The sequence below is a fragment of the Protopterus annectens genome, chromosome 12.part0, assembly GCF_019279795.1.
Source record: "Protopterus annectens isolate FY-2018-M chromosome 12.part0, PAN1.0, whole genome shotgun sequence".
Lineage (NCBI taxonomy): Eukaryota > Metazoa > Chordata > Ceratodontiformes > Protopteridae > Protopterus > Protopterus annectens.
The window spans coordinates 1,379,503,712-1,379,517,211 of record NC_056746.1 but is presented as its reverse complement, the minus strand read 5'-3'; the positions used below and the strand labels follow the sequence as shown (position 1 = coordinate 1,379,517,211).

Here is a 13,500-nt window from a genome sequence, read left to right as displayed (position 1 = left end):
GATAGATATAGATATATAGATATAGATATATAGATATAGATAGATATAGATAGATATAGATAGATATAGATAGATATATATAGATATATATAGATAGATATAGATAGATATAGATAGATATATATATATATATATATATATATATATATATCTATATATACTGGATATCAGAATTGGCAACACATCGGACCAAGGTATTTAGATGGAAGAAGCGTAAAAAGAGGTTACGTTACTTGACCAGGGAGATAGCAGTTGCATTTTCCTAGAGTCTTGTAATGTATTTTTATTTCTAATTAGAAAATGGGGTAAGAAAAGAAGGGAGACATTCCCACAGTTTAAGACCAATAACTGAGGTAGCATGGTCGGTGTAATGAAGCCTAGTTTGGGGGATTTAAAGGAAAGAACCTGAGTGGGAAATATTTTCCAAAGTTATGTTGGTGCATCTGAATTTTCCTGGAGACTAGTTGGGTAGAAGGTTATATTCTTGATAATTTTCCATAATTGAGAGGCGAGTAGAAATCACTTTCATAGGTAGCCAGTTAGTCCCCCCCCCCAGTGTTTTTTAATAGTGTTCAGTTCTTGGTGAGGGTAATGAATCTGCATGCGACATTTCAGAGGGATTGAATAGTGGCTGCATTTGTTTTAGAGGCTGTACCAATCACGGGGAGACCACATTCTACCTGAGCCAGTAAAGATACCTTTACCTATGACATTCCTATAGGGTCTGGATAGAAAAATAGAGATCTTAGCCCAGAATAGGAGAGAGTTGATTTTTTATGGGTATAGGCAAGGCTGAGATGGAAATTTAGGAAGGGGACCAAACAAATCTCTAGGTATTTGAATGAAGCGATATTTTCAACTGTTTTTCATATAGTTGAGGGTTTGTAGAGGTCTGGAGATAGAGGCCTTTTTCCCAGTACCAAAAAGCATAGTTTTTGTTTGAGAAGAGGAGAATTATGCAACAATTGTTATCACTGACCCATTGAATAAGGGCATGAAAATCAGCCTGAAGTAGAGTTCAAGAGAAGTTGTGGTTTGAGTGAAACAGGACCATGTTATCAGCATAAAACAGGAGAGGAAGATGGGAAGAGTCAAAAAGGAGCATGTTTATGTAGACAGAAGGTAGGTGCCAGAGTACATCAAAGTACGAAATAATTTTAAAGTGCCAAATATAGAATACAGTCATGAAAACCCAGACTTTCTCATAGTAACATCCATCAGGATAGGTTAGCAAGGTAAAAACTCCAGTACTAGTAATAGGATAAGGAGTGCATTGAGAGGTAAGAGAGGAGTCTGTGGGTGATGCCATACTTCAGTAAAACAAAGTGGAAAGCATTGAATACCAATCCTCAGGATCTAGCTGATAAGTTACCTGAGTTATTGACTTTGATTGAAGAGGATTGTTAATATTGTGACCATGGAAGTGTCATGTACTAAGTAAAAATGTGGCAGGAGTATAAACATGGGTTCCCTATTAAGTAAGCGAATGCTGTTTAATTGGCAGCTAAATGTCGAAATGGCAAAATCCCAAATAGACAGAACAGCGACCCCCCCCCCCCGGAAAAAAAATCACTGGGCCATTTCAGGGATTTTGCCATTTCCTCCACTGTGGTGCGACCTCTGAGTGTGTATATTTAAGTGGGGGGAGGCACAGCCCCCCCCCCCACACACACACACTTTATTTTGTGTGGGGGCCTTTTTTTTTTTTTTTTTTTTTTTTCCTTGGGAAATTCCAGGGGCTTTAATGCATGGAGAGGCAGCCATCTCTTAGAGCCCAAATAACACGTGTACAGCTTTGTTAGTATTGTATGGTAGTAGTGTAGTACTCTTGGGGGGGATGACATTGCAGAAAGTACCCAGGTAAGACGCTTGGTAGGTTCTGACTATAGTGGCCCTGCTAGACGTTGGATGCTTCACTGTAGTCGCATCTAAAACGTGGCTCATCACTGGTCTTCTGCAGTGAGTACATCCCAGGCAGCTAGTCTAAAAACCTAGTCAGCAAAACAGGAGGGCTGGACTAGGCTTCCTTAAATGGGGAGGGGGAAATGATTTCCAATGTGAATGTATTAAGAGAACAAGCCATCAACACCATTGTGATTCAGTCCCTGCTTAGCTACAGAGTCAAACCAAGTTAGCCATTTGTGGTTAGACTTTGAGTACAGACTAACAAAACCACACTGTGCTTCAGAAGAGAAGCTGCAGCATGTTGATTTTATGTTGTCACAAGGGAACTTTAGATCTAGCATCCCTAAAGTAACAAATCTGTTTGTGATACAAGCATGCAAATTGACAAACTTGGAAAAAATTATCTATTAATAATCATGAGGTATCGTCAAATTTAGGCTTGCTTGTAGGAAGTGTAGGGGGACATAAAAGGACGAAGCATAAACACAGTAACAATTTAAGTATTAAGTAATAAACACAGTAACAATTTGAGTATTAAGTAATAAAAGTAAAGTCCTCAGACAGGCAATGGGTAGCCAATTCAGCCACAAAGAGGTAGCGTGAACATTTTATAGGTAGCAGAGCAAAGAAGGATACAGAGGCATTATAAAAATAGACAAATGTGGACAGAGAAGAAGGGCAAAAATACATAATTTCTAAATGAGTAATTTTTCTCAGTATTCACAAAGAATAGAAGGGAGGCATACCAAAATCTGTAGGAGCAGCAGGGTTATTTTTAGGTACATGTTTTATTTTTGAGTTGACTATTCCATTCATTGGAGATCATCCTGGTAACCTTTTTGATTTTCTTAAATCCTCTGCCTCATTAGTCTTTCAGTGAGTAACTTAAATCTTGCAATGTCACCCTTTGATTCATAGTACCTGCACAACTGCACCAATTCTGGTTACAGTTCTGCATGCTCCCTGGCAAGGACTAACTGGTCTTGGACATGGTCCTGTAACTGTAAGCTGACGCATGTTATGTGGTACTTTCTGGCACACTGTGGCAGACCAGGCTTTACTCCCACCCCCTCCCCAGCTTAGCTGCTCCTGGGTTTGGGCTACCATTCATACACAGGTCATCATGGCTGCAGTCAGGGATTCAAGCATTTTGTTTCATAGAGCCAACAAAAGTGTAGTGTTGTGCTCGGTCCTGAATGTGCACAAGGCAGTAGAGTCTGGGAATATATGATGGTTTTTCAGGTGCTAGAGGTTTAATCTTATAGCACTAAAACACTCCCTTTTAACACTGTGGGAGGAAAGAGGAATACTAGAAAAGGACCGCTGTTATTTCTCTATTCATAGGAGTGGGAGCAGTGCAGGTGCTGAAAGCAGTCCTGTTAGCCTCAGCTGTAGGGAAAATAAAGTCCATGCCGAAAGAAAAAAATTTAGATGCTCTGAATGGCCATGAGACCACCAAACCACCAGGCAGCATGTATTTGTGATAGGTCATGCTAGGCTAATCCGACTGAATTCTTTCAGTGGGTGACCCCAGTGTTTGATTAAAAAGGGGCTATGAATCTGGTTTTCAATGAAGGCATTTTACAAAGAACCACACAGCAGCTCAGTAAACGCACATTCGACAGACTTAGGAGTTAATCACAGAATGGTAGTACAGCTAACGTTAGCTAGGCAACAGGACATATAGAGTCGTAAGTGGAGTATAAGAAGATAAAAGATGATGGCGAGTAAGATTCAGCGAGTATCAGTCACTGCTTGTGCCTATCCTTTTCATTGTTTTCACAGATATTACAGAAAGGTTGGAATGAAAAACAAATTCCTTTTTTGTTGATGCAGTTTTTCATTGGTGCTGATTCACAAGAGAATATACAAAGAATGAGAAGAGACTCCTAAGATTGAAGATACACCAGCATAAATTCAATTCAAAATAAAATTTAGTACATTTTGGTAAGCAAGCCATAGTTTAAGAAATGGTAAATGAAGAAAGTGACCTGAGAAAAGTATTGTCAAGATGGCCTTAAACTAAGCTACTGGGATTTGTAAGGGTCCCATTAGCAGTGGGAAGCAAACCCGTGGGAAAATCTTAGGTGGTATGTTGTATCCATTTCTGTTAAAGTATTCACATTGAATTTACATAGAGGAAATTCAGAGGACATTGTCTTTGGGACACAGAAATGGCCCAGTTTAGACCGCTCAGTCTGAATGGTAACTTGGCTTCCCAGGGTGGCCAGTCCCCCTGCTTTCCCATCCTAAGCAGCTCTGGGGACTTTGCGATTTTTCAGGGATGCCATTGGGTATGGGTTAAAGTTGGATGCCTTCGCCCTGGCAGGAGTTTTCCAGGCCCTGCCACCATCAGTAAGTCACTCCCTCAAGGACTTCTGTCGTGGGGGGTTCTGCTTGACCCACTCACCCAGGCAGGAGCTCTCCAGACCCTACACTCATCTGCCTGGTGCTCCCGTACTGACTTTGTCAGGGCCAAACCCTACAGTCCTCCCCTTTGACCTGGCCAAGAGACCTTCCCCAGCCACGGCCCTCTATGTCAGGGCACTCTGCCACCTGCATGTCTCCTCCAGGCTGCCAAATAATGCTGGATCGCTCATGCCCACGGACCCTCTCAGGGGAGCTTCCCTCCGATCCCATCCACTCCTCCGAAACTCCCCTCGGCCACTGAGTGGCAGATCCGCTCTTAAGAAGGCTTCAGAGCCCCCCTGCTTTCCCATCCAGAGCAGCTCTGGGGACTTTGAGATTTTTCAAGGATGCTGTTGGTTATGGGGTGAAGTTGGATGCCTTTGCCCTAGCAGGAGCTCTCCAAGCCCCTCTGCCGTCCACCCTGGTGCTTCCTCAAAGACTTTCATCATGGGGAGCTCTGCCTGACCCCCACTCACCTAGGCAAGAGACCTCCAGGCCTCAGCACTGTCTGCCAGTTGCTCCCTTAAGGGCTTCCATCATTTGGGGGGCTGTGCCTGACCCTACTCGCCCAGGCAGGAGCTCTCCAGGCCCTGCTGCTGTCTGCCCTAGCGCTCCCTTAAGGATTTCCATTGTGGGGAGCTCTGTCTGACCCCCTTCACCCAGGCAGGAGCTTGACCAGCCTGCTGCTATCTGCCTCTCTTCCCCCTTCCAGACTGCTGTCCCAGAGGGGGCATGATCCGTACCCCCTCACCCAGGCGAGAGCTGTCTTGTACCACTCAGTTTCCACCTCTTTCTCCCTTCCAGACTTTCATTGGGACTGACCCCACTCTGGGGTTCCACTTCTACCCAGGAGATAGAGAGCTCTTTTCCAGGGTTACATATCTCCTAACTGCTGCCAAATCGAGCAGTGTCATGCATGCTCTTGGAGCCTCTCAGGGGATCTTCCCAGTCTCATGGAACTCTGCTGGGCAACAAAGCCTCAGACAGTCCCTCATCCAGACTTCCGTGACACCGGTTCTCCACCTTGCCTTTCACCTAGGGCTTTCAAACTCAGGGGAGATGGCCCTAGGTCCCCCCATCTCTGCGGTTTTTGCAGCACACCTCAGTCTCTCACTACCATGGTGCCAGGTGCCAATGAAAGTGCATCACTTCAAGCCTCCTGGCATGTGGACTCTTGCCTTCTGGGTGGTGCTATTCACAGAGTGGCATCCCCACCGTGCCTGGTGAAGGACAGGAGGCCAACCTGCCTGCCCCGGTGCGAGATGACATAGCTGCCCTATCTCCATTCACATGGGGGCTGGGAGAATGGGATTACAAACCTAGCTTTCCGGGGTGGCCCTCAAGTCTCCCAGTTTAGGTCCTGTAACAAAATGGTCACCTTGGACTAATGCCATCTCTGGTGGTGGGAGCAGTATGTTGGCAGAGAAAAAGAAGGGAGTGATTATATAGTGAGAGCTATTAGATGAATTAACTATGAATAACAGATTAGTTATATCAGGTAGTGAGATAGAGAATGGAAGGAAGTTGATACAAGTCAGAAAAGGAATTGGCTGTGGGAGTGAATAGTGAGGGGTGGACAGATATAAGGGGAGAGTTAAAGGTATAGAGGAGAGTAGTAGATGGGATGTTGGACAACAATAAAGGGAAGTGACTTTGGTCATTAGTGATTAGTCTGCATTACAATGGCATAGCAATGGTGCTATTTGTAGTTGTCTCAGCTGGAGTTGGAAGTGGTTACTTGAGTTTAATAGTGAGGAGTTCAATAGTTTTGATACAGTGGTGTGAGTTCCATAGTTTAGATCCAGTGGTGGAGTACAAGTTCCCTGCACAGCTGTTTGCCTTTGTAATTTGGAGAGGTAGCTGTCAGAGTGCAGTGGTCTAGCAAGAGAATAGGTACGGATGAGTTTGCTAAGAGCTGGACATTGATCAGGATTGTGAAAGTGCTTGTGGTAGGTAACCAGCTGGGAAACTGGTAAGGTATGTGGTTGGTCTAGCCAGGTGAGCTTTTTGACTGACAGTAGGTGGTGTGATTTGTTTGTTTTGTTAAACATAGATTTAGCAGTTTTACTATAGCACTGGTTTAGAAAATCAGGCTGAGCAGTGTTTAGCTTTACCAGTATGGGAGAAGCACAGAGGAGTATAGGTAATAGAAAAGTAGTAGGTGTTTGTTTTTGTGAAGAATTTGTTAGGTGACCATCTGAGTTTTTAGTGGGTGTTTTTTTTTTTTTTTTTTTTTGGACCAATTCTTTTATGTGGCTGTCCTACTTTGTTTTCATCTATGGTAACACCCAATAGGTTGGTGCGAGTTACCAGTTCAATTTTGGTGTTACTGGTTGAAGTTACTCTGAAAAGGCATTTATTATTTTCTTGTTTAGGGATAAGTAGGATGACTTTGAATTTGTTAGGATTCATGAAAAGTTGGGATTTACAACAAGTTTTGTTGGAAGTTAGGGATTACAGGGTTTTTTTTTTGTTGTTTTTTTTTTTTTTTTGCAATGTCAAGTTTTTCTCCACACAGATGAATGTGGTGCCATCAGCATACTGAACAAGTGTGGCATGCCTTCCAGCTGTATGCATGTCATTTACGATGAGATTGAAAAGTAGTGAGACTAGATAAAATCCTTGGGGAAGGAAGCAGTTATTTTGCCACTTGTTCCCTTAGGGGAGATGTAGCGAAGACAAGAAGAATAGTGTGAATGTGTGTGTCAAATGCTTTAGGAGAATGACAAATAGGTTACCATGGTTAGGTTTTCTTTGATGGTAGCAGTGAAACATGGTGGTGCTATGAAGAGTGTGGAAGCCATGTTGAGGAGGGGGTAGAAGATTGTGTGTTGTAATGTGCTTCAGGAGTTTGTTTGCATTAAGTAATGCAGAGAGTATGGCACTTGGTCTGAAATCGGCAAGATCTGTGGAATTTGCAGTGGTATTATGTAGGGTTTTTTGCCATATGAGTACACAGTTTTCTTTTAACTGGGAAGGATATGGCATCAGCAGCTAGTTTATTTCTCATCTGGTGGATTGTCTGGGGCAAGGGTAGAGGGTTTAAGCTTGTGGGAAGGTGGCCTAATGGTTAAGGAGTTTGCCTTACAAACACAAGGTGCTGGGTTTGAGTCTCACAAGGGGTAATTGGCGAGGCTTAAAATAGCTCATAAGGGCAGTTAGCCTAGTAGTAATCTATGAACCTAAATCTATGAGTCTTCATAGAGACTGTTGTGAAGGTGAAAGATGTGCTACAGTTTGGGGTATGAATGGGTGTATCATATAGATAAGTGTTTGTCATTCAGGAGAGCATAAGGTTGACAGTTTTTGGAGGTTTTATTATCCTTAAGGAGAGTTGCAACTGTCTGAGAAAAGTTTGTAGTAAACTGATTAGGAATGTCTATACATTTGAGGTTAGATGGAGTAGGTTGGATGATTCAGCTTTGGTGTAGGAGATTAACTGTGGGCTGAAATCGTTTGGGGGTTGATTTCTAAGTTATTTGGATGTTTGTGAAGTAAGCATTTTCTCTCTCTATTCTGTGTTTTGTGACCTTTCTCAAGTGTCTCTAGCTTTGATAGTTGAAGTTGGATTTAGTTTTTTGGTGTACCTTCCATGTTTTTTTTCTTTTGATCATATACTGTTTAGTTTGTTTGGTTAGCCACTGTTTTGGGTTATTTATTAATTTTATACGGATTGCAGAATGGTTGTTAAGTCATCCAAGAAAGTAGCAACTGCTTCATCCAGAGGGATTGTGTAAAGTGGAGACCAGCTGAATAATTGTAGGTCAGAGGCAAAAGTTTCTGGGTTAGATGAAGACGTATTTTGAAACGGACTTGTATCTATGTTACTTTTTGTTCTCTCTCTGTAAAAATATAGATTGGATTACAATTACTTATTACATCACAGAGTAGGCTTTGTGAAGGGTAGATTATGTCTACTGAATCTTGTTAACTTATTTAAAAGTGGCCTTGCGGTCTACAAAGAACAACTTAACATGGCCAGCACCGTTCCCTAAGCTGGTGTCATTCAGAAGCTAAATGGGTTAAAATCAAGCCATGAATCAAAGACAAAACTCACATGATGCCAAGTTGCAGGAGTCTCATTAGAATGTGTGAAAGTGACCAGTGGTCCTGGGACGTGTTCTTTTGACCATTATTTCTCAGATTTCCAAGCAAAGAGCCAAGACTTCTAGCTAACAAAGTTTGCTGACAGCTGCAAATTGGGGATTAAGTCTCTCCGTAACTCCCAAAATCTCTGGTATGAACTCGTTCTGGTAAACTTTGTGTACTAGAAAATGGCTTCAGACTAAATGCCAAAAAGTGTACTAGTGTCACTTTGACAAACCATTATGTCGTCATGTTATGTAGACAGCACACAGTCTCAAAATGCAAATGTAGTCAGAGACTTGGCCATCACTTGATGGCGGATTTTCCTTAAATCCTTTTATTTAGTGCAGCTAATTGCAAAAGGAATGTCTTCACAGTTTAAAGAGGAAATCACTCCCCTATACTCAGCATTGATTAGGACAATTATTGAGTGTAGTGCCCCCTTGTAGAGACGTCTCCCTAAATATAAGCCATTGGAAAGATCCAACCAGGATACAGGAATAACGTCCCTGAGCTGTCAAGAGAGGCTGGAAGCTCTATACTTTTATTCAGTATCTTACAGGCTTTTGAGAAGAGCGCTCTGTCACTCATTGCAGCATGAGAGACTTGGTTGTTTTGAACCTCCCGTATCTTCAAGTCCAATGGTTCAACCAGTACTAGAACCAAGAGCCTAAAACTACTCCAATGGCTAAATAAAACGTGGTGGAGGGACTTCTTTATAACTTGGTGTCTCCCAAACCTCTGGAATAAACTCCCCTTGCACATTAAGTAGCATGACTTCCTGTCTTCTTTTTAAACATAATTTAGGTAACTGGATGGGTTTTCACAAATTTACTCTGGGGCTGATTGGAATGGTCCTCCAGCGGGAAGGAGGGTACAGTCTGTGGGGGAGAGTACTGGCAAGGTGTAAATTGGCGTAAGACTAAATGGTATCAGAATGTTAAATCTGTGATGCAGACTTTCAAATGTACATGTATGAGAGTAAGTGGGCAAAAATCTGATGCTAAAAGATTTGAAGCATCCAGGAAGACAAGGAAGTGTTCTTTCACAGCTAGGGTGGTAGATGAATAGTATGCACTTGATTTTGAACTAGAATAATAAACCGCAATGGCTTTCAAGAATGTCTGTGCAAAAGATGAGGGAAAGCAAAAATTAAATAAGTTGTTAAGTAGTAGTCTGAGTTTGCAACTGTGGAAATCTGTAGACTTAATGGGACAGAATGCCTCTACCTTCAGCGTCTCCAGTTTTGAGACAGATCCTGATGTTGCTTTTGAAAATTATCAGCAATTTTTAAGTGCATCCCTGTTGACTGAAAATAACGTTAGAAAATAGGCCTGTTTAAAGCAAGGAGAGCACATCTGCAGCTGGTTGAAAAAGATTTCTGCATCTGAAGCACATAAGCATAAAGATGTCTTTTGTTTTCTAGGCTGGGGGAGGGGTAAGGATGTGTAATAAGACTGCATTTTTAACAAGTCATTTGTGATGCACAAAACATGATTAGAATTTGACATCCGTGAACCTTCTTACGTGTACTTTGTCAGAGTCACACTTGATCTTTGCAGACATTTGCAGTGTCCAAGGTGCACACAGCTTAAGTTTTAAAATTGCACTGGTTAACTATGAGTACAGAATAATGTTTTTGATACGCTACATCCAGGAAAAGCAACATGGTTGTGTGAGTTACCTTCACTGTTTTACTTTGCTTGAACTGTGGTGTATCTTGGGGTGCCTTTTTGTGTGGTTTCTCTAGTTTTTCTTCCCAGGGTATGTTTTTCCTGGACATTCCAATCTGCTTTTGACTTGTGTCTGGATATATGTGTGCCCTGTGATGGACCAGAACTCATCCGATACGGTTTCCTGCCATGTGTTCAGTGCTTACTGGAACTGGCTTTAGACCCTTGTGACCCTGAATTTAGATGTCTGTTAGTATACAGACCTGATGGATGGATGTCTGGGAGAAAAAAATAGAAGTTTTGAGTTACTGTTGTGTTAATTTGAATTCAGTAAACTGTTTTGTTAAATAGTTTTGCTTGCATAATCCATCTCAAATAAAGGGTGATGTATGTTACTGCTGTTTAATTGTATCCTGTTCTTTACATGAGCTTATTAATTTTGATTTGAGTAGATAATAGTAAACAGATTTTTTGATACTTATATCGCCTATATAAAACATAACTGAGTGCTCTGCTGAACAGTTCATAATTTGGGCTATACATTGTTAAGCCTGTTTGCAATCCAGGAGACCTATTTTTGAGCTGTAAAACCAGTGTCTGTGTCTAAGAATGGTGCAGGTAGCCTATGTTGCCTGCTGACATTTCGTGTTCCCTTGTAGAGTATTCCTGTTCCTTAGAAGCTGTCAGACTGTTAAGTCCTGTCTTATCTGCAGATGCAGACTGAATGTATTGTAGTAGCCTAGTACTCTTAAGCATTTTTACAACCCCCCCCCCCCCCCCACACACACACACACACACACACACACACACACACGTCTGTGGCTCATAAGTGACTGTTCCTTTAAGTACTTGCTGATGATTCGACTTTCTAAGTAGTGGGAGGAGGAGAGAGGGCGTGACTTCAGTCTTTAATATTAAGTAGAACTTCCCGGTTAAAAGGCAGCAGTACCAGTGCTTTAGTGCTTTTGTTTAAGCTTCTGTTTCTGGAGCAGTAGCTGCACAAAGCGAGTCTTAATTTGTAATTTTTTTCCTACTGTGTTGCAGGAGTTGCAGACGTTTCTACAGTGGACTGTGTAAGCACGCATAAGAAGGAAGATTCCAAAAGCAGTAGCAAGGGACGATTTCTTCCACAGTGGAGAAGAATTGTGTGTGATCATTTTCTTTTAACCTCTAGTCGTCTAGCTCAGATTGACTAATATGGATTGTAATTCCTGTGAACCCTGAAGCAGATTAAGAAAAAAAGCATAGGAGAACACAAGTGAAAATAAGTTGAAAGGAAAGACTCTAGTTTGCCAGCATGCCAATTGAAACTTTGCAGCCTGACCGAATGGTCAGGCAGATTTCTGCTGCCACCACTTTCACCTCAGCAATGCCCTTCCGCATCTTGAACAAGGGACCAGAATATTTTCGCAAGCAGTCAGAGCCCATGTCTAAAAAGCCCAGTGCAGTAGAGAGGCTTGAAGCAGACAAGGCTAAGTATGTGAAAAGCCAGAAAGTTGCCAACACGAAGCAAGAACCTGTGAAGCCTCCCTTGAAAAAGCAACCCCTGTCGCTGGTCCGGCGAGACATCCATACTCCCATCAGGAAGACCCCACTTGCTGTCCACAAGAAGGAACCCTTGAATTTAGAAATATTGAACAACCTGATTAATGTTTCTGACAGCCCAGTGTCATCCCCTAAATCGGAGACATCCCCAGGGGTTGAAGCCAGATTAAGAAGTGAGCCTCTTGATTCAGCCTTTCAGAGAAACTCAGTTTTCTCAAGAAGTCCTTTTTTAAGTAAACATTACGACTCTGCAAATGGAAAAACTAAATTTTCTGAAAATTTACTGATGCCAAAACCTCAAAGTGCAGTGGCTGTACGGAGAGTGGATGTCCGTCCTAGTTGTATCAGAATGGTCCAGACCCTTCCAGCTACCCCACCACCCCTTTCACCTGCAGCTTCAAGACTTTCTTCTGTGAGTTCCAAGAGTTCACCAAAGACTCATATGCTGGAGGTAAGTCAGGACAGTGCCAAATCTCAGCCATCCCTCCATCGATCAAAGTCTGACCTAAGTGATAGGTACTCTAGGGCAACTGCTGATCTTGAACGATTCTTCAATTATTGTGGTCTGGATCCAGAGGAGATAGAGAACATTGGCATGGACCGTTTTGCCAGGGCTAGTTCAGATATAGTTTCTCTCAAATTTCACAGTGTGAGCACTGCCAGTTCAGCAGACTGTCGTTCACATCAGAGCCACATGACTGAGGAAAGACATAGTGACAGAGTACCGTATGGTATCTCTGTTGTAGAGCGTAATGCCAGAGTCATTAAATGGCTGTATGGACTGCGACAAGCCATGGAATCACAAAAAATATCCAGTGTATAATCAACATTGCTGAACTGGTGACATGAAACTGTTTTAAAACATGATGCTCATTTTATTAATTTCCAGCTCATCTGTTTTCATTTGTGCATGGAGTGCACAGGTATCTTTGCCATTAAATGTCAGAATTGTAAGGCTGGGGCCATTTCATTTTTCAGTGTTCTGCCATTAGTCCTGTATTAAGCACATAAAGAAGTGCACAGAGCCCACTCATTTGCTTTCAGGGTTAAACAGCCAGAAAGGTAAGACATCATATGTGATGCTAAGATGCTCTGACCATCACAGTAAAGACAAAGCTGTGTGACACGTTGATGTTTTTTGTTATGGGTAGGAACAGCAGTACCTCTTTTGATGAGTGTCCCCCTGGGGGTGTAGCAGGCAGTGTTGTTTACATCGACTCCTGTCATATTTTCATTTTTTTGTATGTTTCAAAATTGTACAGATGATGTTGTATCTGTACTGTACTGTGCATCTTTTTACACTAATATTTTGATACTTGAAACGTGATATTGTAGCATTTGTTTACACCCCATGACCTTTTTCTGTCACATACAAAGCTATCTTTCTTGATTGTGTAAAAATGCTCCAAGTATGGAAATTCCTGCTGTTTTTAAACTTGTTGACCCTTTTAATAAGGGTCTAGGGTCAAAGTGGAAAATGTGGCAATATTTCAGCTGACATTTCATGATTACTTAGAAAAGCAAACGTAGAAAATGTGATTGTATGCGTTTGTATGGCTGAAACGCTGGGAAATTCTAGATTTGAGGGAGGGGGGTTGTCACTTGGCTTCCTTTGTTACAGACCATCATATCTGGTGAAAAAAAAATAAAATTATTTGTGCTAAAAGAATGCAGTGGAATTGCAGAAAGCCTTGTGTTTTTAAGGGTCATTAACCACTTCTCTTCAGTAGCAGCATTTTTCTCACTTGGCTTTTGTTGTCATTCATGTCATCCAGGAAATCTGCACGTATTTGTGAGAAACATTTCCCTTTCAACTGGGCACATTTCCATGTTCTCTGAAGACCAAAGCGCTGCTGAGAAGCTTGGGGGCAGGGGACAAGGA

The 13,500-nt window shown here is 42.0% G+C and overlaps 1 protein-coding gene across 2 annotated transcripts in view; it reads left to right on the top strand.

Annotated features, from left to right (window-relative positions):
* Window positions 1–13,287, top strand: part of FAM110A (family with sequence similarity 110 member A) — a 468,677-nt gene extending 455,390 nt beyond the window's left edge. For both annotated transcript variants that reach the window (XM_044090440.1, XM_044090439.1), the window contains exon 2: window positions 11,118–13,287. In XM_044090440.1, the coding sequence (XP_043946375.1) occupies window positions 11,371–12,441 (1,071 nt within the window). In that variant the 5' untranslated portion in view covers window positions 11,118–11,370 and the 3' untranslated portion in view covers window positions 12,442–13,287. The remainder of the gene's footprint in view (window positions 1–11,117) is intronic.
* Window positions 13,288–13,500: the final 213 nt, after the last annotated feature.